The sequence below is a fragment of the Neopsephotus bourkii genome, unplaced genomic scaffold (assembly GCF_033783945.1).
Source record: "Neopsephotus bourkii isolate Nb327-2 ecotype Australia unplaced genomic scaffold, CSIRO-AGI_Nbou_v1 NB_1350, whole genome shotgun sequence".
Classification (NCBI taxonomy): domain Eukaryota; kingdom Metazoa; phylum Chordata; class Aves; order Psittaciformes; family Psittacidae; genus Neopsephotus; species Neopsephotus bourkii.
In genome coordinates this window covers 1,738,377-1,765,001 of record NW_026901829.1, presented here as the reverse complement: position 1 = coordinate 1,765,001, position 26,625 = coordinate 1,738,377, and the positions used below count along the sequence as shown (strand labels likewise).

Below are 26,625 nucleotides of genomic sequence, written 5' to 3'. Positions count from 1 at the left end.
TTTCAAAGTGGGTATCTCTTGGCAGTGACCAGAATTCTGTTTTAAAGCATAAGAGAAATGTCTCTTACAAGAGCTGGAAGGCATGTCTGGGGGGGGCGGGGGAACCCAAACCGGGTAGGGAGGAATAGGTTTCTCTCTGTTGAGCTGGTATTTTTAAAGAGGGCTAGTTGAGATAGCTTCTCTATTCCATTTGATTCTTATGGGATCCTTGGAAGGCTTACATAGTCTAAATGGATTCAGCCCTTTCAAGCCTGAAAAGATGGGAATCAGGTGAACAAACACATGCTGACAGCCTTACTTAGCTAAAGAAAAGAGAAGTGAGTTGAAGTGGTAAGGGTTCATAAAATGGAAAATCACTGTGGTACTGTTTCTTCCCGATCAGCTCAAATGCATGGTTACCTCACTGTAAGAGACTGTGGGGACAAAGAGGTGAAGAAGAGTCGTCTCTCCTATAAAGAACGTCGTATGGTCAACAGCTGGGAATATTTCATTGCTGCAGAAGAAATTACTTGGGATTATGCCCCAAATATTCCAGACAGCCTTGACAGGTAAAATTGTACTTTTCCAACATAATACAGAATGTTAACGTGAAATCACAGAGTAATTCAGGTTGGGCAGGGCCTCTGGGAACCCAACAGCAAAGTGGCACAGGACCCATATTGAGTCAAGTTTTCATTGTCTCCAATAATGGGGATTCCTCAATTTCTCTGGGCACCTTTGTAACCTCAGAGTGAAAAAGTTTTTGCTTTTACCTGATCAGACTTTATGATGTTGTACATTGAGTCCATTGTGTCTTATCTCTTCACTATGCAACTCTGTGAAGAATCTGGTTCTATTTTCTCTATAATTCCCTATTTGATAGTTGAAGATAAAAAGAAGATGCTCCATTAGCTGTGTCTTCATACAGCTGAATAAGCTGAGATTTTGCTCCTATGTCATCTGTTGTTGCTTCTCAATCACTTTGGTGGCCCTCCACCAGGCGCTCACCACACTGTCAATGGCTTGCTTTGCTGAAGAGCCCAAAAGTGGACACCTTCTTTTGCCCCTAATGGGGAACCCAAAAAAAGAAAATAACTTATGAAATGCCTTAAGTAGCATATAAGCCTGTTTCCTAAATTACTTTTAAATGTGAATTCTGCTGAAAGAAACAATCCTTAAGAGAAAGGCAAAGAGAGGGAGGGAATATTTCTGGAGAATTAAAGGTTTTTAAAGTTCAGTACAATAAATTGTTTAGGGAACAGAAGAGAGAGAGGTGTCTATAAATGACCTCTGCATGACAGCTGTGTAAATGTCGTAAAAGTCATAATAAATAAGCATATTGGGCTATTTTGTTTGATTTAAGGAATTCTGTAACATACATGAGGTCATAGAATGGTTGGGATTGGAAACACAATGTTGCCAGTGCACTGCAAGGTTAAATTTGCAATTTCAGTTCCCCACTGCTAGAGCACTGGTAACTTTACAAGCTGATGTTCATAAGAACCTTTAAGGATTTAAGCAGAACAAGACAAATTTCTTACCCTGTATGGAATTACAGTTTCATATATCTCCATAGAATACAGTGTTCACATAACACTTTAAGTATTCCTTCTTCTTTGGCATGATCTTCTCTTCTTACTTGCTCTTGGACTGCATAGAGCAAGCTTTTATATCCTTCCCTGCTAATTACGTGGCATTACTTAACCACCTCAGTGCTTCTTTGTTCAAAGTTAGAGTTTATCCCTGTTCAGTAACTTTTTTTTAAATGCAAGTGACCAGAACAACTATGTTACTCTGTGTTACTTCCTGGTAAATATCCTAGATTTGCTATCAGCATTAACAGTTCTAAAGTTTTTAAACCTGAGTGTAGCACTGCTTATTGTATGGTGCTTGACTGGGATTAAGATCAGCTGTTCCTGTCTCTCCTAGAGTCTTTACTCCCATAAGCAAATTGTTTATTTTTTCTATGCTCAACTATGCCATTTTAAAAGGAGAACAGTGATTTCTGCTATCTGATCTTGAAAATTTAGCTGCTGCTTCAGTTTGTTTCTTTCTTGCATGTATGCCCAATTAAATGAAATGTAAACTCTGATACTAATTGATCCTATCTGATACTAGAACAGAAATAATGTTCCAAGCTCTTTGCCTAGTTTAGGTTAGATTTTGGGGTAAAGAGCATTAGGTTAGTTTAGGGTTTGGATTTTTTTTCAAGCAATGACGTTTCTACCAGTTGCTTGAGTACTAATTCTGTATTCCAGTAGATGTCACTACTCAAGTTTTGTTGACCATTTGTCTTTTTCTTTATTTTTAAGACACTATAAAGCACAGCACTTGGACAACTTTTCAAATCTCATAGGTAAAAAGTACAAAAAGGCTATTTTTAGGCAATATACTGATGCCAGCTTCACTAAACGTCTGGAAAATCCTCGCCCCAAGGAAACTGGAATCTTGGGCCCTATTATCAGAGCTCAGCTCCATGACAATGTCAAAGTAAGTAAACAATTCAGAGTTTATTTATACTATAGCATAATTTTCTGTTGGGTAGAGATAGAAAAGGACTACTTTGATTTGTTTGGGGTTTTTTTGCCAAAAATATAGCTGATGTTACAAATATTGGCCCTGTTAAAATGTATGATCACAAGTAATGGTGTTTAGCTTAAATTTTTCAGCATTCCCTCTATAGTTTCCTAACGGTGCTTTATTTTGCAAAATAAACACATTTCATTAACACTCTTTGTAAAATATATGTATATGTTGGCACTGATCTAAATGGGAAAAATTTGAACATGAGCCCAAGCTTCATGGGCCTCTCATTCCTTATGTTGTTATTTTTTTCTGCCTGTTTTAGACAGTGGTACTCGGTTTTCCTCCTTAAATGTTCTTTCATGGAGTTATGAAATGAAACACCCTCTGTCACATCCGCTTGTCTTTCTGTTGCCACTTAATGATGCATCACAAAGTTTCATGACCTTTTATTGCTACTATGACTCTGTGACTCTGAGTTTAGCATATTTGGGGGTTTTTTTGTTTTGAGTTTTTTTACTGGTTTCGTCAGGAATAGGCAGGACATTTTGCCTTTTCCTCTCATACCCCTTTGGGTCTTTGTGGTGGTTTAAACCCAGTCAGGCAGCTCATTCACTCACTCCCCCCCTTCTTTCCCTCCCCCTGCTTCCGGAGGGACGGAGAGGAGAATCGAAAAGAATGCAACTCCCCCAGGTTGAGATAAGAACAGTTTAGTAACTAAGGTATAACACAAATCACTACTGCTACTGCCAATAATAATAATGATAAAGGAAATAACAAGGGAAGAGAATGCAACACCTCACCACCCGCCAACCGATAGCTTGCCCCCCACAGCCCAACCAAGCACCGACCAATACCTCATTCAATCCTCAGTCCTCTAGCCCTTCCAGGTAACTCTCAGTTACATCCTGGGCAAGATGTGCTGTGGTATGGAATGCCTCTTTGGTCAGTTTGGGTCAGGTGTCCCGTCTCTGCTTCCTCCCAGCTTCCCCTCCTCCCTGGCAGAGCATGAGACTCAGAAAGTCCTTGGTCAGACTAAACATTACTAAGCAGCAACTAAAAACATTGGTGTTATCAGCACTATTCCCAGGCCGAAAGTCTAAAACACAGCACTGCACCAGCTACTAAGAAGGAGAAAAAATGACTGCTACTGCTAAACCCAGACCCAGGAATCTGAGAAAAGATTTGCTTTTACATCTGTTTAAATGTTTTCTCCCATATTGAAAGTTCTTAAGAAATTTAATCAGTAACTTCATATTCCCTGAGGTAATGTGTGCCTTGTAGCTGGAAAAATGAATGTTCTTTTTAGATTGTCCAGAGACCAGGTGTAAGAAGCTGAACTTTACTCAATGGGCTCTACAAAGCCCACCATCAGGGTACCAACAGCATTTAGACTGTGGGTTTTATCTAATCAGACAATATTGAAGACATCCCTTTGCTTTTCCAGCACTTCCTGGGCCGAAACCAGGAAAATTCTGCTGTAGTTGAAGCTTTTATCATGTATTCTGGCAAGGATTTGCTGAATACTAAATTCATTTTTGCTTATCAATATAGGTTGTGTTCAAAAATAAGGCCAGTCGACCCTACAGCATTTACTTCCATGGTGTGACACTTTCAAAGGATGCAGAAGGAGCTAATTATCCTCTGGATCCTACAAGTAAGGAATTTTTGAATTACATTTTCAATACCATTAACTGTTGTGGAGGGTTTCATTGATTTGAAGATGCTGTGGCTAAGCATGTGTGTGACTGGGAGACCTCAGTTCTGTGCTCTGCCTCTGCTGACCTGTTGTGTTGCCTTATAGAGAAAACAACGTATTGTCTGCAAACTATAGACAAATACCCTTTTTTTGTGTCTTAGTTTTCTGTTCTTCTTTGTGATTTTGGAGAGAGAAACAAAAGTTCATGCTGAACAGGAGTTACCTCAGAGGTAGCTTAAAAAGGTGTGACATCACCAATTTCATTGAAAGGTGCGGCCTGATGTTATATAAAGATCTGGCTCTAATTTTGTATCATTACTGTTCTTCCTTATTTTCCTTAGGCAATGAGACCCAGAGAAGAGGAATTGAACCAGGGAATACATACACTTACAAATGGAAAATTGCTAAAACAGACCAACCCACTGCACAGGATGCACAATGTATTACAAGGCTGTATCACAGTGCTGTAGATATTGAGAGAGATATAGCCTCGGGACTGATTGGCCCACTTCTGATTTGTAAAAGTGAAGCACTGAATCAGAAGGGTGTGCAGGTAACATGTTTGGCAACCTCTTATAGATAGATTTTACTTTAGTAGTAATATTGGATCCTCAGTGAATTTGGGTTTGCTTCCCCTTAGAGAACTGTCATGTAGAGAACAATTACACCAACAGGATCCTAAAGAAATTACTTGAAGAAACAGTCCTCTAACTGTCCACAGCAGTAGAGGAATTATTTTCTGATTTTCTTAGCAAGAGCAGCATTTCAACAAAAGGCCAACCTGACTTGAAAGTCTGTTTCTAGACTTGGTTATAAACTTTTCTGCTGCTATTGTATCTTTGCACTGTAAAGATATCCAGATATGAGCTGGTGTTTATCTGTAACAGATATAACTCAGACTGACAATCTCAGTGATCACTGAACCCAGAGGAACCCAAATAGCATGGGAAAGTTCTTGGAGAGTGGTTTTCTTTGCCATCCATTGAAATCTTGTATGGCAAAGCATACAGGACCTTGAAGTCTTGACTCTCTACGCTCAGCCTTTGGATCACGCTTACCACAATTGTAGTGAAGCTTATATTGCTTATATAGTAAGTAAGAAAAATAGTAGGACTGAGTTAGTACATGCCTCTGCTCATAAAATGCATTAACTGTTGTGTCAATTTTCTTTTTCAGAAAAAGGCAGATGGGGAGCAGCAGGCAATGTTTGCTGTGTTCAATGAAAATAAGAGCTGGTACATAGAGGATAACATCAAGGACTACTGCAGCAACCCCGCCAGCGTTAAAAGGGATGATCCCAAGTTCTATAACTCAAACATAATGCACAGTGAGTGGCATGTCAAGCTGAATATTGCAAAAGTTCATGTGAACATGAGCATTCAGTGATTGCTTGTTCTCAGGTGTAGTACAATCAGGGAATTCTCCAAAGTCATTGAACTTCTAACCATGCCAGGTGGCACTGTACAGAAATATGCAATATTTCAGGGACCAGGCTGGCTCTGAACCCTGAAACAAAAGGCAAGGGTTATTTAACTTTCACATAGTACCCTGCTGCCTTAGAGATACTATTTCCAGAGCTAGAATAAACCATCAAGGCTGTTGTGGTTTCAGCCTTGTGTCAGTCTCTTTCCAGATGCAAATGTGAGTCCAGTTCAGTGGACTGACATGAAAGAACAGCAGGTTTTAGAAGTCTTACTCTGAAAATATCGAGACCATTTTTATTTCACTTTCCTTTTAGCAATAAACGGCTATGTGTCTGACAGCAGTGAAATCCTTGGATTTTGCCAAGATAGTGTGGTTCAGTGGCACTTCTCCAGTGTTGGCACTCATGATGAGCTTGTCTCTGTTCGCCTTTCCGGGCACTCTTTTTTGTATCAAGGGAAATATGAAGATGTGTTGAACCTTTTCCCAATGAGTGGAGAATCAGTCACAGTAGAAATGGACAATGTTGGTAAGTGGTAAACTACAGTGTTTGATGCCTCTTCTAAGACATTTTTTTAATCCCCTATTGGTAGGGACTTACCTAAATAGGAATGAAAGTCTTTCAAGTAAACACAGTGCTGGAAAATGTTGACTCATTCCCCAGAGCAATTGATGCGTATGGAGTTTTGTTGGCTACGCAGACTTAGCACATAGCTTAATTGTATTCTATATTGAGGTGTTTTTTGTAGAGGCTTTTTTCACTTCACAACTAGTATTGGGGCTAGCAATGATCTTTTTAAGGCAATTCTAAGATTGTTCATGGAAACAATCCAGTACTAACTCCACTGTGTGATTCCCATACTTGCCACATACTTGTCCATCCTGAATGAGGTAAAATAGGCCAAGACTGCCAAATTATGCTAGTCATGATTGAACAAATAGAGTACACCTCACCTTGTGGTCATTTAGCAGTAGCAAGGTCTGCCTGACTGAATCAGATCACTGGCCTATTGGTATACATCTCAATGTCTAACTAGGATTAATACTGCATCTTGAAAAGGTGACACTAGAACCCATGTAGTCCACACTTAAGGAATTACCTGCAAAAGGACAGAGATTCGTCCTCATTGAAGGCTGCAAGTTAAATTCCACAGGGTTGAGGTATCTTTATCCCATTTAAAGTATCCTTTTTTTCTTTTTTTTTTCTTTTGTATATTTAAATAATGAATTCTTTATGTCCTCAAAGCATGTTTTTGGTGATCACACTGCATCAAGACCTTGTAAGTTATAAACGTATGTTAAATGTTTTATATTGTTTAAGGAATCATAAACGCTCCATCTGACTTACAGAAAATTATGAGGTCTACTTTTGCTTGATTTTTGGTATGCAATCTTTTCTTTCCATCTAGGGCATGTTTTGTTTTACAAATTTGCTGTTGGAAGCTATGCGGGTCACTTCAAACCCTGATAAATACTGAAAAATCATATGGGACCTTTTTAATGGAAAAGGCTGTTTTTCTCAAGCTCTGTTAATTCTGTCTATTCAGTCATTTCTGCTAGTTCCAAAAGCAAGCTGTAATGAGCAAAGAACTTAATTTGATGCTGTTTAGGGAAACAGATTGTACTTTGTTCTCTCCAGACCCTAGTTTCAAATAGGGAACTTAATCTTTTGACTACATTTTGAAGGAATTATTAAAAACTTTAAGTTACTAAGATGGCTGGTAGTGGCATCTTAATGTTTTGTGTCCAGCTTTTAAAATACTGTGTTTGTCAACAGTGCCTCAGAACATATTCGTTCTGCTCAGAATGCTCTGTGTGGCAATGTATTCAACACTAAGGGCAGGGCAAAATGAACATTTTCACTCAAAAGACCCCAATCTTAGATCTAGGTGTAAACATAGGATCCTTTACATTGTTTCTTTTTCACATGCATCTCTTTACTGGGTTATGTTTGAACTCAGGTCCTAGGTACAGCTTAATCTGTGAAGATTTCCAGCTCTTAGATGTATGTATTTATATGTGCTATTATTTATTTACATTTATTAATTCCTTTTCATAGCAGAGCTAATGGAAATCCCAGATGAGGATTAGGACTCTGCTATAGCAGGCACTGTAGAAACAAACCCAGCAACTTGCTACTTACATGGTAGGCAATATCCTCTCATAACTACTTGTGTATTAGAAAACCACTTCTATTTCAATTGCAGGTACTTGGCTTTTAGCATCCTGGGGTAGCCCAGAGATGAGTAATGGCATGAGGCTGAGATTCAGAGATGCCAGATGTGACGAAGAGGAATATGACATGTTTGATGTTGTGGATTTCACTTACACCAAGACTGATAAAAAGGCTGTTTCCACCTCAGTTGAAGATGATGTGCAAGAAGAAGAAATCGATAAGGAAGATTTGGATTATCAGGATTACCTGGCTTCCTTTTACTCCATCCGAAGCTTAAGGAAAGCAACAGCCAATGAAGAAAACCAAAACCTTACAGCGCTGGCCTGGGAGCAGTATGAAGGCACTGATGCCATGAGTTCTGAGGTGGCAGCTGGCTCAGGTCTGACAGCTATATATAGCAGTGAAACTACAAGCACCTCTAAGTTCTCAGAAACTCATATCACTCCTCTTCCCCTAATCGAGGCTGAAACATTCCAGTCAAATCACACATCAGTCAAAGCAGAAGAGGATTTATTTTTGGCTGGCACAAGTGATGGGAAGGCTGACTTGGTATTTGAGAATAGAAGCCAAAGCAATTATGAAGTAGATCACAGTAATAACATGGCTGCAGATGAACTCTTGCTGAGCAATGGGGAAGGCCAAATGAATGTTGCAGAAGAGTTTCCAAGTGATGGGAACCACAGCAAATTTTTTTCAGAAAAAAATCAAGAAGACAGCACAGGAACAGAAAATTATAACATTAACAGTAAAAGGAAAAGGCGAAACTCGCTGGCCATCAAGTTTTACTCTGTCCAGAAGATGAATGCCCTTTTGAATCATGTACGAAATAAAAATGTCTCATTTTTTGACAAGACAAGTGCACCTCATTCTGTGTATAATGCAGAGAACACATCTGAGATAGTGGGAACTGGCCAACTTCCAAATGATTATGATGATGAACTGGAAGAAGAAGAAACCAAGATGGAAAATGCCATGCAAGATGTTAACTTGACGCTTGCTTTGGACCTCACTGTGGGAGATGGTTCTAATGCTTCCAACCTCTCTGAACCCAAGCTATCCAAAGATAAACAAGCAGACAGTTCTTTAAGCAATATAAGCCCTAATTCCAGCCCTGCTTTAGTGAAGAACTTACTAGAACCATCATTGCCCAGGTCTGGGAAATATTCGTCTAAAACGACAAATGAGGAATGGAATTTGGTGTCTGCAAAGGGAAGTCTGGGATTAGAGGCAAATTTAGATAAATCTGCGGGTGGTAAATTAAGTCGTCATGGCAGGAATGTTACAGCATTCATAAGTAAGAAGCATGTGAAGAATTTTCAAGGGTTCTTGCATCTAACAGGAGAAAATCAGAAAGGGAGCCACATGCACCCAACTCTGAAAGGAAGGGAGGAGAGCAAGAATGATACTTTGAGTACCTCTGGAACTTTTATCAAGATCCGAAGGAAAAAAAAAGAATATCCAAAAGTGAACCACTTGATGAGCCCAAGGAGTAAAAAGCCTCCCAAAATCATCAATTCTATGGCAGAGTATGGCCATACATTGTTTCTGGGTGAGAGCAACCACACAACACTGCCATGTTGCACTAACACCACAGAGGCACCCAGTGAGGCCAACCATACACATCTGAGCAAAGCCAAGCACGAAGAGTCACAAAATTACACACTCACCCCACGGCAGTCTAAGCCATCGATCACGATTGGGCTTCCCCAAGAAAATGGAGAATACGAATATGTTATGGAAGGATATTACAGCGAGGAAACATCAGGTGGTGAATATGAATATCATTATGTAACCTTTGATGACCCATACATGACAGACCCAAAAGTGAATATCAATGAACAACGTAACCCAGACAACATTGCTGAACATTACCTGCGTAGCAAAGGGAATGAGAGGAGATACTATATTGCAGCTAAAGAGGCCTGCTGGAACTATGCAGGATACAAGAAAAGGTTTGGCTGAATTATTTGCTTTTATTTTGCATGCCACCCTGATACATGCTAGCGGATTGTTGATTCACATGCTGATATACTTAAGGGTAACATGATTCCCAGTTGCAGAAACATAAGAATTTTCCATGAGAGGCTGGGGCTCCCCTAGAATGTCATAGAGAGTGGTTACTATAATCAAGAGAAACACAATTAAGAACTCTTTTATATGCTCAGAGCTCTATATAGATCTCTCCAGTGAGGTTCATCCTCAGCCAGTGTGAGTTGAATAGTTCCATCAAAATTAACAGAGCCCATGGCATATACTTTCTCAGTGTGCTGAAGGGCAGAAAAACAGCCTTTCTTCCTACTAGATTACTTTGGTTAAGTTTCTATTTTTTTTGCAGAATTGATAATAAGGTGAGGTTTATAGGAAATGATAATATGTTTTATCAGGATAACAGCATTTTGGTGCTTCTGTTTAAGATCTACAGAATGGTTAGAATGCCTAAAAGCTTACTTTTCCTTACCAGCTTTGTGTAACAAAATGCAGATATAATCAAAGGTAAAATGTGTTTCAGTTAGCTTTCCAGAGAAAGTATGTCTGTGTGACAGTAGGACACAGGTGGTGGGCTCTCTACACTCCAAGCTAAGCCCTGATTCAGATTGTTAAGGCTAGTTGTAAAAAAGGAAAACAGAGCTCAGGTGGGGTTTGAAAGATTAGAGGTTTTGGTCAGTGATAGCTGACCAAAGCTTCAAAGTATCTCCTGTACAACTGTAGAACTAGAATTGCTTAAACATTGCAAGTCGTGATTTTCAGAATCAGCTGGCATTTATTTGTGTGTTTATTTTTTATATTCTAAAATGTTCCTGCTGTATGAAATCTCAGGTTTCATCAAAGCTATTATTACTGATTCACTGTGTGGGGTTTTAATTGGGGATTTCCTTTCAGTACAATGATGAATGACAAAACCTGTAAAGATGGCACCACATATAAGGTGATTTTCCAAAGCTATACAGACAGTACCTTTACGACACTTCAGGAGGAAGACGAGTATAATGAACACCTTGGCATCCTGGGGCCAGTTATCCGGGCTGAAGTGGACGATGTTATCCTAGTAGGTCAATGTTTTGAATATGTGTGCAGGATAAGATTCTTGTGGTGATTATACAGCGTGACATAGAATGGGTCTAAAAATCACACACATTTTTAAAAGATGATGGTTGGGGAAACAGTTTTCAAAGCTAGAAACTCTAGTGTGAACACAAAAACACAGTAGTGTGTTGCTTTGAAACACATCCTTCTTCTCTCCTCTCCATGGACAGGTTTCCTAACAGTAGATACTGGCTTACGAGTCTAATGTAAAATGAGATTTAAGTTCAATGTTAAAAAAATATTATTTTTTAAACCCAGGTTGCACTGAATATATGAAAAGGGAGCTTCTTAATTTTTTTAAAGAAATTAATAAATCTGTATTAATAATTAAGGTATCTATATTTATCCAAAAGGTATATTTTTCTCTGAAAACCTTTGCTGTAGATGGGTTGGTTAGTTCTAATACAAACAACAAGGATAGAGAGGAACTGTATTTCTGGTGATAGAGTGGTATATTTGCATTAGGCAGCACCTTGCTGTAGAGCTTCCCTTCTCTTACCCTTCTTCATTCAGTCTTCCAAAACAGATGGCTTAGATGGGGAGAGTAGATCTCTCTACTTTCTGCTTATTTCAGTAGGAGTAGTGCACAACAGGAACACATTGAGCTACATTTAAAAACATTTCTCTAGAAGAAGGAGGCTATTTTAGCTTGGGAGCATCATTCTGTAAGGAGAGGTATATATGTAATCTCCTTATCATGCTTCTCTGGGACAAGTGAGATGCACTGATTTCAGTGGGAGTGATACATACAGAATTCTGGTGTTACTGTTTTGTGCTGTCCTTTAGTGAAACTGCAACAAAGCCCACAAGGTAGAAACTCCATCTCCCTGCTTGCTGTAATTAAGCATATCCACATGTAAAGGGCAACAGTGAAAGTCCTAGGAACCTAGACTCTGGAAGACAGGGAGTGAGATTCATGCTTGCTACCTTTTAATTGACTACCTCTATCAAAGAGGGTGGCTCTACATGAAGACATCAGATGCTATCCCTGCAGCTTTGCTATGCACAATGTTATCTGTAATCATTTTACAAAACTTGACCATGGTTTAAGGTCATGGGAATCTATTGTGTGGGGACTTTTCTTTAGGCCTGCATTTGCTGAATAGAATCTATTTCTTCCTTTCTTTGTTTTTTTTGTTTTTGTATGATTGTTTGTTTTTTTGGGGGGGGTTGGTTTTGTTTTTAGGTTCATTTTAAGAATTTGGCATCCAGACCATATTCTCTCCATGCTCATGGGCTCTTCTATGAAAAGTCATCTGAGGGAAGCATTTATGATGATGAATCTCCTGCTTGGTTTAAGGAAGATGACCAAGTCCAGCCAAATAACAGCTATATATATGTATGGTATGCAAACAGGCGATCAGGACCTGTGCAGTCAGGAGCAGCTTGTCGGTCCTGGATCTACTACTCTGATTTAAATATGGTAAGGAAATCAAAATAGAAGTGGTAGTGTTGCTGGGGATGATCACAGAAACATTTGTGTTGGAAAGGATCGCTGGAAAACATATAGTCCACCCACCCCCAACTCAAGCAGAGTCAGATAGAGTAGGTTGTCCAGGACACCAAGTTTTAAGTATCTCCAAATGATACTACTGTATAGCTGTAGAAATGTAAGCTGCAGAATACATTTTGGATATCTGGCCTTTCTTTTGGGCCTTATGTTCCCATCTGACATTTAATCTCTTATACTCAGTTAAAAGAGGATATAAGCTGTTGAAGAATTCAGACTGTGGAGCTTATGGGTAGATTGAGCCACCTGAAAGTAAAGACACAATGCAAAACAATTCTGACTTCTGCTTTAAATTTTTAAGGTCTGATGCATTTCTACAGAACTCTATGTTTTTTTGACATCTTTTGCGAAATCCACTCTTAGATCTTATATGAGTTCATTACCTTCTAGGAGAAAGATATTCACTCTGGTTTGATTGGGCCAATACTGGTTTGTCAAAAAGGAACCTTCAGTATGTCAAACAGCAAAACATCGACCCGAGACTTTTTCTTGCTTTTTATGGTCTTTGATGAAGAGAAAAGCTGGTACTTTGACAAACGTTCTAGAAGTCCTTGTACTGAGAAGACCCAGGAAGGGCAGCAGTGCCACAAATTCTATGGTACTTATTTAATTTTGCCAAGTATTCAGTTTGTTGTGGTAGAAGGAGAGGTGTTGGGGGAGGTATCTCAGCTCACAGTGTCTTTGAACATGCATAAATCTCACATGTTAATTATGTGTATGGGATCATTTTTTGTTAAGTTAATGCCCTGAAACCTTTTTGCAATAAATTAAAAAATACTACCCTAATTTGACAAATCACATAGTTCTACTGAGGAATTTAAAGCAGCTATAGGACAGCTCTTCATATACCTCTCTGTGGATGCAGAGTTTCAGACATGTAGACTTAAATAAGTGGCTGACTGTTCAAGGTAACCATTGCTTTACTTTGAAGGTCAGTAACAAAACTATGTTTCTGTCTTTGAAAATCTGATGTGTTTGTGTGCTGTAAGTGATCATGTCTGAAAAAGGCATGTTGAGAAGAGGAATCTGCCTTTTCCAAAATACTTTACTTAATTAAATATTTTACTAATTTTGATAACTACACTCTAGCACTTTGAGACCTGTTTTGTGAGCAGTTTTCCTTATCAACAATGTTATTTCATTTTCAGCCATTAATGGGATTACCTACAATTTGCAAGGTTTGAGGATGTATGAAGGTGAACTGGTCCGATGGCATTTGCTGAATATGGGTGGGCCAAAAGACATTCATGTTGTTAATTTTCATGGACAGACCTTCATAGAACAAGGAAAGCCACAGCATCAGCTTGGTACATACATGCTCCTTCCAGGTAAGTATCAGAGCAGAATAGGTTCTAAGGGGTGATCATTGCATCCTGTTGTCTTCATACCAGTGTAAAGGTGAACAGAAGTTGCTGTTGAGCACAGTAAGAAAGAGTTTGAGAGTGCTACTGGTTCATTTGCCTACAATGGTGAGAGGGAAAATCATCACTTTGCGCCTTGCTTAACGAGGAAATAAAGGTAACATTGTTGTCCTTTAAAACTGGAAAAATGAGTGAAGTTACAGGCAAAACTTAAGGGCTTGGACAAATGTTGTCTTTTCAGATGAGAAGGGATATATATGGAATATGAACATAAGAAAAGCGATGAGGGCACATACTGTGCTTTCTAAAAACTGCAGTAAACAGTCTAAACCGTATCTGCTTTCTGCTCAATCCTTGGCACTCCTGGGGTATGCAAAAAGTGAGGGGAGGGCCCATACATCTGATTCTCCCACATCTACTTTTGGCTTCTTTCATCCATCCTTTACATTGCCTGAAGAACACAACACACTGAGGCAGCATCCCTCCATTATGTAATAAACTTAATAGCACTCTCCATTACCTGGCTCAGCACTGAACTTAATGTGCAGGTACCTTCTGTTACATACAGGCATCCAAGATTTTCTGTTTTGCACCAGCAGCAAAGATTAGGTTTTGATCTGGTTGCTTAATTCTAAACTGTCTCCAGCTGTGACTTGCTTGCTCTTGAGATGCTGGTAGCTATTGCTCTCTGTAATGTGTAGCAGCTTATTTAATTTTTTTAAGTCATAGGATGATCTTTGCTTCAGCATCCAGCCTTGCTAACATCAACCTTATGATGCTAATGTTTCTGACGTGTTTCTCTTCCATTCTTTCCAGGCTCATTTAGAACAATCGAAATGAAACCGCAGAGACCTGGCTGGTGGCTTTTAGACACTGAAGTGGGGGAATATCAGCAAGCAGGAATGCAGGCATCCTATTTGGTTATAGAGAAAGGTACTGAACTAAGGGGGTTTTTTGCCTGGGGAGAGTCAAGCTATAAAGTCATCTCTATCCTTTCCGTATCACTAAAAATAAATTTGGGAGGTTATTCTGCAAAAAAACACAAAGATTGTGTGTGCATTCAGGAGGGTCTGAAGTGATTACTGTAGCTTTGTTGTAGATGAAAAAATGTGTTTAACCTCTACCATAGTAGCTCTGAAGTATTTAGCATACAATGTTTATTCCTTTAGCATACTAGCTTTGAATTTGAGATCTCCTCTCAATGACCAGTGGATTAATCTGTTGATAGAAATCGCAGAGATTAACTTGGCCTTCTCTGGGAAGAGTGGTGATGTTGCATTGTTACTACAAATTGTTCTGAGTGATGTTGTTCGAGAAGATTCCACTAGAATATATGTTGGAATTGCCCTCCTCTTTAACAACAAACCTACTGTGCTCTCTTTAGACTGCAAGATTCCAATGGGTCTAGCAAGTGGTGTCATACTCGATTCACAAATCGATGCTTCACATCATATAGGTGAGTTAATACTTGAAAAAGTCTGGGCATGCTCCTGAATATGCCCAGCAAAGTATTGCAGTTCCAAATCCTTCTGGCATCTCATGATAAGTCTTACAAGATCAGTTCAGCAGTTAATCCACTGTCAGGTTTAAAAGCTCTCCAGTGCTGTAAGCAGAGACTGAGAGCTGTCTGAGGTAGCCCTCATCATTGTAATTTAACAGTGTCGCAGGTCTACTGTCAGTATCAAAAGCTTAAGAGCTAGGGAGTCCCCTGTCTGTGGCCTGCTGGATGACCTGGAACAACCCCAGCTGTGTCTTTTTGTCCTTTGGTTTCCCTGCTTGAAAATGAACACCAAGTATTCAAAAAGCTTTTGAGATTTGCATGTGGTATGAGGTGTGAAAGGACAAAGTATACTTGTTATGAAAGATTTGGGAACCTGGCATCCATCCAGAGCAATGACAGTCTTTAATTTACCAAGTATTTTCCTGGTAGAGAAGTGGGATCATTTGGTAGAGAAACTGATAGAATTTTACATGGACAGTGGCAAATAAAGGTGTACAGGTTACACATACATGCAGGAACACATATCCTTTCCCCTGAAATAACAAATTATTTATTTTGGGAAATGTTTGGGGGGCGGGGGGTTGTGGGTTTTTTTTCTTTTTTCTTTTTTCTTTTTTTTTTTTTTTTATCATTTCACACAAAGTGTTGTGGTCAATGGCTCAATGTCCAGCTGCAACGAGTGGTGTCCCTCAGGGATCAGTGTTGGGACCGGTCTTGTTCAACATCTTTGTTGGTGACGTGGACAGTGGGATTGAGTGCACCCTCAGCACGTTTGCCGATGACACCAAGCTGTGTGGTTCGGTTGATACACTGGAGGGAAGGAATGCCATCCAGAGGGACCTTGACACACTTGTGAGGTGGGCTGATGCCAACCTCATGAAGTTTAACCATCCCAAGTGCAAGGTCCTACACCTGGGTCGGAGCAATCCCAAGCACAGCTACAGGCTGGGCAGAGAAGAGATTCAGAGCATCCCTGCAGAGAAGGACTTGGGGGTGCTGGTCAATGACAAAATGAACATGAGCTGGCAGTGTGTGCTTGCAGCCCAGAAAGCCAACCGTATCCTGGGCTGCATCAAAAGGAGTGTGACCAGCAGGTCGAAGGGGGTGATCCTGCCCCTCTACTCTGCTCTTGTGAGACCTCACCTGGAGTATTGTGTGCAGTTCTGGTGTCCTCAACATAAAAAGGACATGGAACTGTTGGAACAAGTCCAGAGGAGGGCCACGAGGATGATAGGGGACTGGAGCACCTCCCGTATGAAGATAGGCTGAGAAAGTTGTGTCTGTTCAGCCTGGAGAAGAGAAGGCTGCGTGGAGACCTCATAGCAGCCTTCCAGTATCTGAAGGGGGCCTATAGGGATGCTGGGGAGGGACTCTTCATTAGGGATTGTAGTGACAGGACAAGGGGTAACGGGTTAAAATTTAAAGAGGGAAAGTTTAGATTGGATATAAGGAGGAAATTCTTTCCTGTTAGGGTGGTGAGGCAGTGGAATAGGTTGCCCAGGGAGGCTGTGAATGCTCCATCCCTGGCAGTGCTCAAGGCCGGGTTGAACGAAGCCTTGGGTGTGATGGTTTAGTGTGAGGTGCCCTGCTCATGGCAGGGGGTTGGAACTAGATGATCTTAAGGTCCTTTCCAACCCTAACTATTCTATGGTTCTATGATTTGCTACCACAGTGTTATAAAGGCTTGAAAACTCTGTTGTCATATATATTCCATGTCAGTTGTTAACATGGAAACCTCATTATGCAAAGGGGAGCTGTCTTCCATGAATGTAGAGCACATTCAGTGTCTGATAGTACTGGTGGCCAGCACTTGATTAGCAGACTCTAGACCTCACTTCCAAAGCAGCAGACAGTACATTACAAAAAATACTGTTATTTTTCAATTCATTCTGCCAATTATAAAACTTCACAGCTGACTTGGTTGGTTAGTTGGTTGATGGGTTTGTCTTGCTTTCTCCCCCAGCACGTTGCAACCTTAATTTATTTACTCATCCTTTATTCCTGTTTTCTGTCTTAGACTATTGGGCACCAAAGTTAGCCCGATTAAACAATTCTGGAACGTATAATGCTTGGAGCACTATAGTGAAAAAAGAAGAACTTGCTTGGATCCAGGTATGGTTGGTTCAGCAAGTGCTTGGGCATAATTGAGTTGTGATTTTCCTACAACTTATTATAGAAGGTCAAGATGTGCTTGCTCTCTCTGAGAAGACTGCTGGGGAAAACTGAAAGATTTAGCAAGTTTGAATGGTGATGCCATGAACTACCTTCCCTGGAGTAGCACAATCTCTACTGCTGTTGAAGTCATTGACTGGACTATCATAATTTAGACTGTAACCATTTTGTAGGCAAATTGAGTCATTCTTTCTACTACTTTTTCCCCCCTCTCTCTGCCTGATAGTACATATTTATATGTACGTGTGTGTTGGGTGATCATTTAAAGTGCAATACACTCAAGCATTGCTTCAGGTAGTTTGGTGGTGGTGGGGTGTTAGGGTTTGTTGTGGTTGTTTTTTTTGTTAGTCAGTTGAGATGCTTCTATATCCAACTTGACACAGCACAGTGTGGCTTCATACGGAAATTAAACTCATAATTATGGCTTCACGCACCATATCATTGTCATGTCATTCCATAATTTTTTTCCATCACAATCACTTTTGCACCAGATAGCAAATTTGCACCCAAATTTCAGTGATTTCTTAGAAATCTCATTAAAATTGGGAGTTTGGAGAGAACAAAGACTCAAACTAGTGTTGCAGTGTAGGTTAAACAGGCAGCTGTTGTGTTTGCCTTGATAACATTTGATGTGCTAGCAAGTTAGTAGAGGTGAAGTCAGGAGACCTGATGTGTAACTGGAAATAATGCTGGAAAGAGAGAGAATTTGATAGGGGGCATCGTAGTGAGAAGCTGAGTTACTGCAGTAAAGTATGCAGAGATGTGGAAGACATACCCCAGAGAATGAGTTTCACTGCTGACAAGGCACACCCTGCTGATTTGTTGTTAAGTGCTTGGATATGGTTATCAGCAGCAATGGTAGATTTTCTGCACTTCAGAATGTCTTTTCTCAGCCTGGGTATCCAAAACTAGAGGCAGCTCATGAGAATGTGAATCTTTAATTTCTTTATACTCCTTTTGTCTATCTGTAAACTGAGGTTAAAGGAGTTCTGCCTGTCACAGATATTTTTGAGGTACCTTCATGGTGCTGTGAGGAACACTATAAACTGGCCTCCAAAATTAAATGCACACACAGATAAATACTCAAATTATATGAGAGTGAGACAGCATTGATTTGGAATTTGGCGTCTGCTTGTTATTCCTCCTGAGAGTGTTAGTGTTGTGGGTGTTAAAATGCAGGGCACAAAGCTAATGTGCAGATGACAAAGAATGAAATGGATATTGCTATGCATTATTGGCTTTGAAACACTGTTTGCTATTCCTAGGTGGACTTTCAAAGACAAGTTCTGTTAACTGGGATACAGACACAAGGAGCCAAGCAATTTTTAAAGTCCTTGTATGTCCAGAAGTTCTTCATTGTTTACAGCAAAGACAAACGGAAGTGGAGCACTTTTAAAGGAGACAGTTCACCAGCACAAAAGGTCTGTATGTGCCACAGGGGTTGTGATAACCTAGATAGCATCACTGGCTGATACAGTGAGGTGACAGTTTAATTTTATGTTAAGAGATAGGAGAAAAAAAATTATGGCTTTCAGAGATGTAATAATACAGCTTGAAGCCACAAAGGGCAGTGACCAATATAATAAAATTCAGGCCAGAAGACCTGTAAGGTGAGGAATATCATAGACTAGTGTTTATTCTGCCCCTATGACCTTGACTGTGTAGAGCCTGGCTTTTTTTACAAGTATCTCTCTGTACCTTTATTTCCTAAGGCCATGTCAGCTTTTTTGATGCAAGCAGGAAGCTGAACTAAAAATCAGGTTTTATGTCATTTGGGGTTAGATCTTCCCTGTTGTCCCTCCCTTTCTGCTGTCACAACAGTGGAATGTTAAGCTGTCTGAATTGCCTGCAGAAGACCTCTGTCGTAAGTGTCATACCTTGAAAGAGGTTCATTTTATGCCCAAATGCTCCAACCAGCTCCCTTAAGTTTCTTCTCCCTGAAGTTTCTATGGTACAGGTCTCAAACTGAAAACCTGTTCTCTCTTCTCTCTCCCTTCCCCTTTTTACTTACATCTTACTACTGACTTGTGTAGTACACAGAAGTAGGTTGCTTATTTGAACTGAGGCTTTCAGGCACTTTCAAATATGCTAAGATAGAAGAACCATGAAGTATTCCAAGTTGTCCTTCAGCACAGGGCGCTCCATCACTGTGGATGGGGCTAGCAGTGTGAAAGACTACTTTTGTATCAGGGCAGGCTTGCAGCATCCAAGCTTATGATTGCACTAAATAAACTCTGTGTGGACTTTTTTTTTTCTTTTCTTTTATTTTCTTTAACAGATTTTTGAAGGTAATTCTGATGCTTATGGCGTGAAAGAGAACATCTTTGATCCCCCTATTATTGCTAGGTACATCAGAGTCTACCCAACTGAATCCTACAACAGGCCTACCCTCCGCATGGAGCTTCTGGGCTGTGAAGTAGATGGTAAGAATGGGTCACATGCTTTCTTTCTGACATTTTTTTTACCTAATATCTTAAATGAAGCTAAAATTGTGGGTGTTCTCAGTTCCAACATTGTTGCTTAGGCAGTGGCTACTTGGATAAACCAAAGATAACATGGTGCTTCTCTTAACAGGTTGCTCTTTGCCACTTGGAATGGAAAACAGAGAGATCAAGAATACCCAGATAACAGCCTCATCTGTTAAGACATCCTGGTTTAACACATGGGACCCTTCACTTGCTCGTCTCAATCAGGAAGGAAAGATGAATGCCTGGCGAGCGAAGGTAACAGTGAAAAATAGGGATGACAGCAAGACAGCTACAGTTACTAAATTTGTACTGCCTGTGTGCTCATGTGCTTCCTGCACGTTGTGTCTAGTGCTAAGCATGTTAGGATTATTTCACAGCCATCCCTTGGGAAGAAGCCCCTTCAACAATTCCAGTGTCAAACTTCCAGCAACAGCAATGAAATAATCTTTTCAGATGGATATTGTTCTCTGGGCCACAGCCTACAGCACTTCCCTGCAGAAACAGCCCTTTTAATGTCAGGATATGAATACAACTTGAGTATTTGGCTTGAAGGGATTAAAGAAACCCTTCTGGGTTCCTTATAGGTAGTGCAGCTTAATGGATCTGGGGGCAGATGACCTCCAGTAAGGCATGTGAGCACCTGAGTCTTCAAAACGGAGCTGCATTTCCTTAGGAAGCACCTTGGATGCTTCATAAAGATTTGTTGTAAGATACCAGTTTTATAAACATTTGGTATCATGTATTACATTTTAATACTGGAGATAAATCTGTGTTATTTTTTGCTATGTATTGGAAATTAATGTGGAAATCTTAAGACACCAAGACATTACCTGCAGTGAAGAATTTAATTGTATGGGCCACAAAGAACGGTTGTGAGTTTTACCTCAACTTTACTCTTGTGCACTTCTTTGATACAGTTTTGATGCAGTTTTACCTATCTTTAAGCAGGATTTTTCACTTAGGCAAATACAGAAGTAGACATGTTTGCTAATAGACAACTCTTTTTATGAATTATAGTTGAACAACAACCAACAGTGGCTGCAAATTGATCTCCTCACAGTTAAGAAGATAACTGCAATCGCTACCCAGGGGGTCAAGTACATGTCTGCTGAAAACTTTGTGAAAACCTATATTATCCTATACAGTGACGAAGGCTCAGAGTGGAAATCCTATATGGATGGTTCAAGCTCAGTGGCAAAGGTATCATTCTCAGCTCTGGCAATTGTATTATTACTTGGATTTAGATGCTGAGCACAGTCAAGGCTCAAAGACAGAGGACACTAAAGAGGTGAAGAGAAATTCTCAGAAGCTTTTATAATGCTAGGGATCTGGGGTTACTGCAAATAATGTCATAATATCCATCTGATTTTAGTCATGGTAATTAATACTAGTAACAGGGAAGAATGCCAAATCTGTAGAGTATGAAGTCAACATTGTGATAAAAGGAACTAATATTATTTGTGAAGGAGGACATTTAATTTGAATGAACAACAAATTTCCTGGGGCCTCTTTTCAGCTGTTTTATTTCTGCCTTGATTTTATAAATTAAATTAATGTTAGTGAGCACTTTTGCTGTACAGAGCTGGATAGCTCCAGCTGTCCACAGAGCAGACACAGTACTTATGTTGTTGCCCATATCACTTTACTCACTAACCTGACCCACAAGGGCTATGGGCAGAGTAAAATAAGGGAAGATTGTTTTGTTTTAGTTTAGCCAAGTCAGAATGGAAAATGTGGTGTGGATGGAAACAGAGGCTCAGATATTGCTGGTCTGAACTATATTTCAACTAGCATTTTAGGAAGAGGCTGGATGTGGTCTCATGTAAAATCAGAAACGAGTTGGTCCATGTTCCCTGGCTGGTTAATGCAACAGCTTGGAACCATTTTAAAATGAAAAAGCAGGTTTGGGTTTTGCTTTGGTGTTTGCTTTGTTTTTTTTGGTTTTGTTTAGTTTTCTTCTAAGTGCTGCCTTTTAACTAATTGTGTGTTTGTTAATTTTCAGGTTTTCTTGGGTAATGAAAACAGCAATGGGCATGTCAAGCATTTCTTTAACCCACCCATCCTATCCAGGTTTATTCGCATTGTTCCAAGAACGTGGTATAGTAGTATTGCCCTTCGGGTAGAACTCTATGGCTGTGATTTTGGTTGGGGTCTAACTGTGAAAAGGACTGATGGTTCTGGGAGCTCTTAACCCTTCAGCAATCATCATGCAGAACGAGGCTTTTTTAAACCCTTAAAACTATCATACTGGATGTGTGATTCCTTAAAGGACATACATGTTTTGCCAGCAAGAATTATGAGAGATTTCTCTGGCAGAATTTTTGTTCTTACAAATACACACTTTGGAAAACCATTTCTTTTCTCTGGGAAGAAACAGCAGTCCCTTCTCATTTGTATTATCATTTCTTCATTCTAACGTGCTTTTTACTTAAAGTTCTGAATCCGTAGGGATGGAGACTCTTAATCCTGAGCCCTGATTATCTCCATTTTGTAATGCTTCTGCAGTAGAGAGGAGGAATAGAAAGGTTACAACAGTTGGATGTTCTCTGTACATAGGGCTGAGAGGGAAAACTAGTGCAGATACGGAGCTGTGGTGCTGCATTACAGCAAGCCTTGGTAAGAAATGATTGTAGAGGTGGCCTCGCCTCCACATCTCTTTCATCTACACTGCCCCAACAGTAGAATGCATCCCAGCATTGAGGTGTGTGCAGGTCCCTGGAGAATGTGGTTCACATTACTGATTTGGTTCTTGCATACCCAGGCACACCTGAAATGCTGTGAATTTCACGTAATTCATCTTTAGTGCCCTTGCAAGGGGAAGGGGAGACAGCGGTAGCTTTCTTTACTGGAAACAGGAGGGGAAGTGATTTAACCTGTCAGGTCTTGGAATGACAACAGTAGAACCAAAGTGAGAATCCAGAGCTCCTGACACTGTCCCATGCAAACTTTTAGACCATGGGGAGGGGGAGCTCCCTCCATTAGGATACATGGAAAACTGTAACTGTTCAATGAGAGTAAAACCTGGTGATGGCAGAGGAAGGTTGGATGAAGCTGCGTAATGACAACACCTGCACCTTCTTTACCATTTAGCTCTAACAGTGTTTTCAGTAATAAAACTACTCTTGTGCATACAGCACACGTGGATTGTTTTTCCAGGATGGCTACATCTAGTTAAAATACATACACACAGACCACAAACTCATTATTCCAGCAAGTTTTGGCTAAGCTTTCAATAGTGTTTATGGCTTCCATCCTGTAAATTTTTTAGTTGCAGAACTTCCACTTATCACACTGGGTACTATTCAGCAGGATGGATTTTTCAGAGATGTTTGTCTTTGAACCTCATGGTTTTATCCAGGTTACTTCAGCAGTTTTTTCAATTCTTGTATCTTGCAGACCATGCATTTCAAAATGAAGGCACAGAACCAGAGTGAAAAAAGTATAAAAGCTAAACAATTTTTTTTTTTTTATTATTATGTTGCAAACTGTTTCACTGGTAAATAAAGATAATATTGTAGGATGGAAAACATGGACATTGGATATTTGCCTTGACAGTGCTCTTTGGCAGTAATTAGTGAAATTCTGCATCATGAAAGTAAGATTTTCAGCTCCATGGGAATTCACTATAAAAGTTGTAAACTTTGAAGTCAGGTTTTACCCCAGAATGCAGATAAGAAATGCTTGCTAACTTCGCAGCAGAAGCAGGATTTTGTGCAATAAAACATCTATGTTTAAGAAGGCCACGATCTTAAAGGCTCTAAGTAATGAGTTCTTTATTTATGTAGGATTCTATGTGAAATTAGACAAATGCAAAATTGATTGCAGGAGCATGACTCAATACATCTGCATTGATTTTACAAGTTGGAGATTCTGCTACTTCTTGCTGTAATGGATAGGACTGTGGTTAGCTGTGGTCAGCTGTCCCAGTTGTGTCCCTTCCTCATCCTCTTGTCCAGCCCCAGCCTAATCACTGGCAGGGCAGAGAGGGAAAATGGCCTGTGCAAACCCTGTTCAGTAACAGCTAAAACACTCCTGTATTGTCAAGACTGGTTTAGTCATAAATCCAAAACACAGCACTCTGTGGGTTGCTAGAATAAAAATTAAGCCCATAACCCTGGTGTTCCAGCATGTCCAGTATAGCAACACAGGAACAGCAGCAGTGTCTGGGCCCTATGCCAGCCCAGGCATGTGGCCATTGCTATTAACAAAATGTTCCCTGGCACAGTGAAGTAAGATGATAAGTGCTACAACAAACAGCAAAAGTCCAAAGCAGCCACTAACGAGCACCAAACTCTAATTAGACAGTAAGGCAAGCAAGCATAGGACCCTGCCTGTTAACACCTTAACAGCTATAAATTCTACCTAGCATATTGTCATCACATGTTACTATCTTGACATCTTGCCCCACATTGAATACCATAAAGGACTGTGGTGGGTTGACACAGCTGGCAACTAAGGCCCCACTCGGGCATTTGCTTGCTCCTGAGGATGTAAATGCCTGAGTGCTGGCAGCCCAGGAGAGAGAACTGGAAGGGCAAAAGGAAGGAAAACCTGGGGTTGATAGAAAGGCAGTTCAGTAAGTGGAGCTGTCATGGTTTAAACTCAGTCAGCCATGCAGCTGCTCTCTCACTTCCCCCTTTCACTCCCCTCCCCTCCCAGAGGGATGCGGAGGAGAATCAAAAGAATGTAACTCCCACAGGTTGAGACAAGAGCAGTCCAGTAACTAAGGTATAACACAAATCACTACTGCTACCACCAATAATGATAATGGTAAGGGAAATAACAAGGGAAGAGAATACAGCCACTCACCATGCGCCAACCGATACCCAGCCCGACCCAAGCAGTGATCTAGCCCTTCCGGGTAACTGCCCCTAGTTTATATAGTGGGCATGATGTACTGTGGTATGGAATATCTCTTTGGTTAGTTTGGGTCAGGTGTCCTGTTTCTGCTTCCTCCTGGCTCCCCCTCCTCCCTGGCAGAGCATGAGACTCACAGAGTCCTTGGTCAGACTAAACACTGCTGAGCAACAACTAAAAACATCGGTGTTATCTGCGCTGTTCCCAGGCTGAAAGTCAAAAACACAGCATTGCACCAGCTACTGAGAAAAGTGACTGCTACTGCTGATCCCAGGACAGGAGCAAAGCAGAATAAGGAGTTCATTCACCACTTTCCACCAGGAGGCAGATGTTCAGCCACTTCCTGGTAAGCAGGGCCTAGGCACACCTAATTTTGGAAGACAAACAACATAACTTTGAACATCTGTCCTTCTTCCTCCTTTCACTCAGCTTTTTTCACTGAGCATGATCTCATGTGGTCTGGGATGTTCCTGGGCTCAGCTGTCCTGGCTGTGTCCTCTCCCACCCTCTTGTGCACCCCCAGCCTGCTCACTGGCGGGGCAGGATGGGAAAAAGACCAGACCTTGATGCTGTGCAAACACTTCTCAGCAACAGCTAAAACACTGCTGTGTTATCAACAGTTTTAGTCACAAATCCAAAGCATGGCACTATACAGGCTGCTATGAAGAAATTAACTCTATCCCAGCCAGAACAGGCACACAACATATTTCCAAATGCAACTGGAGGAGGAATTCTTGGGCCATGTTTACAGCAAGGAAGATGTGAAAACATCTCTCTGCTGGATCTGCCGGACCAAAGGCATGTCATGTTTAATGAGCCTGCAGGTGACTAGAAAACGACTTCTATCAATTTATGAACTAGGTATCTTAGATTGAATCTACCAAGGCTTGTGGAAATCTGTAGTTAAGTCAGTCCTGCACATCCTTTACACACTGTGGGATAAAATCCTGTGTATGAGAGCGCAGCAAGAATTCCTGCAGTTTTCTCAAAGTGAAGAGCAAAGGTGCATGTAACAGCATGAAGGTTAGCAAACACAAGCTCTTTTGGACTGAGGGAGAGATGTAGTGCCAAAGTTCAGGGTGTTCCTGTCTGGCCAATAATTTCTTCACTCACAAATCTGGGTGGATGCCTTCACACTGGCTTTTTGATCCAGAGGTCCAAAGTTAACTGGTTTTAGCTTCGAACAGTGTTATAAAGGAGTTGCTGCCCCCTAATGCTCATTCCAGCTTCTGGAGGCTTCAGGGTGCCCAAAGCTGACCAGCTGCAGATGACAATTAGCATATGGCTGCCTGCACATGAAGTCTTCATGCTTTACTCAAGAGGTGCCACTGTTTCCTTTGCTTTCCAGAGGTGGTGGCTGTACTCCTTCATGCAGAAGCTGTGAAACTGGTTGTGTCTGCACTTGAATTGGAAAGGAGGTGGAAGTACATGTAAAGACAGTTGAGCAGCTCTAGTTACTGAGAGCAGCACCACAGTAGTGTCTTCAGACCCTGACGTGTTAGTCCAGTATTCAGACAGGTTTGTACACACTGCCCTGTAAAGTCTAAAGGTGATTCAGGCAGGTCTACATGAATCAGTAAGCATAACTCTTACTTACAGAGGTAAAACTAACCTCTGTTTTTGCCAGGTTTTCTCTGGGAGTTCCAACCATAATGCTTGTAGCTGGAAGCTGAGCCAACTCACCTTCACTAAGGTTTTCAGAATTTGCAAACTGGGTGATACCCTCCACACCACAGGCACAGCAAAGGGTACTGGAGACATAAAGCAGCATATTACCCATGGCTTAAAGTGAATGCAGATCATGTTTCTGTGTTCACTCTATCAGCAGCCTAAGCTGTGCATCAACATAAATGTAAAGGTGAATCTGGAGTAC

At 40.6% G+C, this 26,625-nt stretch overlaps 1 protein-coding gene across 1 annotated transcript in view; it reads left to right on the top strand.

Moving 5' to 3' along the window:
- The window catches only part of F5 (coagulation factor V), a 33,426-nt gene extending 10,002 nt beyond the window's left edge, over positions 1 to 23,424 (top strand). The window contains exons 7-25 of the mRNA XM_061366626.1: positions 383 to 548; positions 2,292 to 2,469; positions 4,057 to 4,159; positions 4,543 to 4,754; positions 5,378 to 5,528; positions 5,940 to 6,152; positions 7,831 to 9,751; positions 10,680 to 10,845; positions 12,070 to 12,306; positions 12,784 to 12,991; positions 13,542 to 13,721; positions 14,571 to 14,687; positions 15,139 to 15,210; positions 17,273 to 17,367; positions 18,693 to 18,848; positions 19,706 to 19,850; positions 20,002 to 20,150; positions 20,913 to 21,095; positions 21,898 to 23,424. Of these exons, the coding sequence (XP_061222610.1) occupies positions 383 to 548; positions 2,292 to 2,469; positions 4,057 to 4,159; positions 4,543 to 4,754; positions 5,378 to 5,528; positions 5,940 to 6,152; positions 7,831 to 9,751; positions 10,680 to 10,845; positions 12,070 to 12,306; positions 12,784 to 12,991; positions 13,542 to 13,721; positions 14,571 to 14,687; positions 15,139 to 15,210; positions 17,273 to 17,367; positions 18,693 to 18,848; positions 19,706 to 19,850; positions 20,002 to 20,150; positions 20,913 to 21,095; positions 21,898 to 22,086 (4,841 nt within the window). The 3' untranslated portion in view covers positions 22,087 to 23,424. The remainder of the gene's footprint in view (positions 1 to 382; positions 549 to 2,291; positions 2,470 to 4,056; positions 4,160 to 4,542; positions 4,755 to 5,377; positions 5,529 to 5,939; positions 6,153 to 7,830; positions 9,752 to 10,679; positions 10,846 to 12,069; positions 12,307 to 12,783; positions 12,992 to 13,541; positions 13,722 to 14,570; positions 14,688 to 15,138; positions 15,211 to 17,272; positions 17,368 to 18,692; positions 18,849 to 19,705; positions 19,851 to 20,001; positions 20,151 to 20,912; positions 21,096 to 21,897) is intronic.
- Positions 23,425 to 26,625: the final 3,201 nt, after the last annotated feature.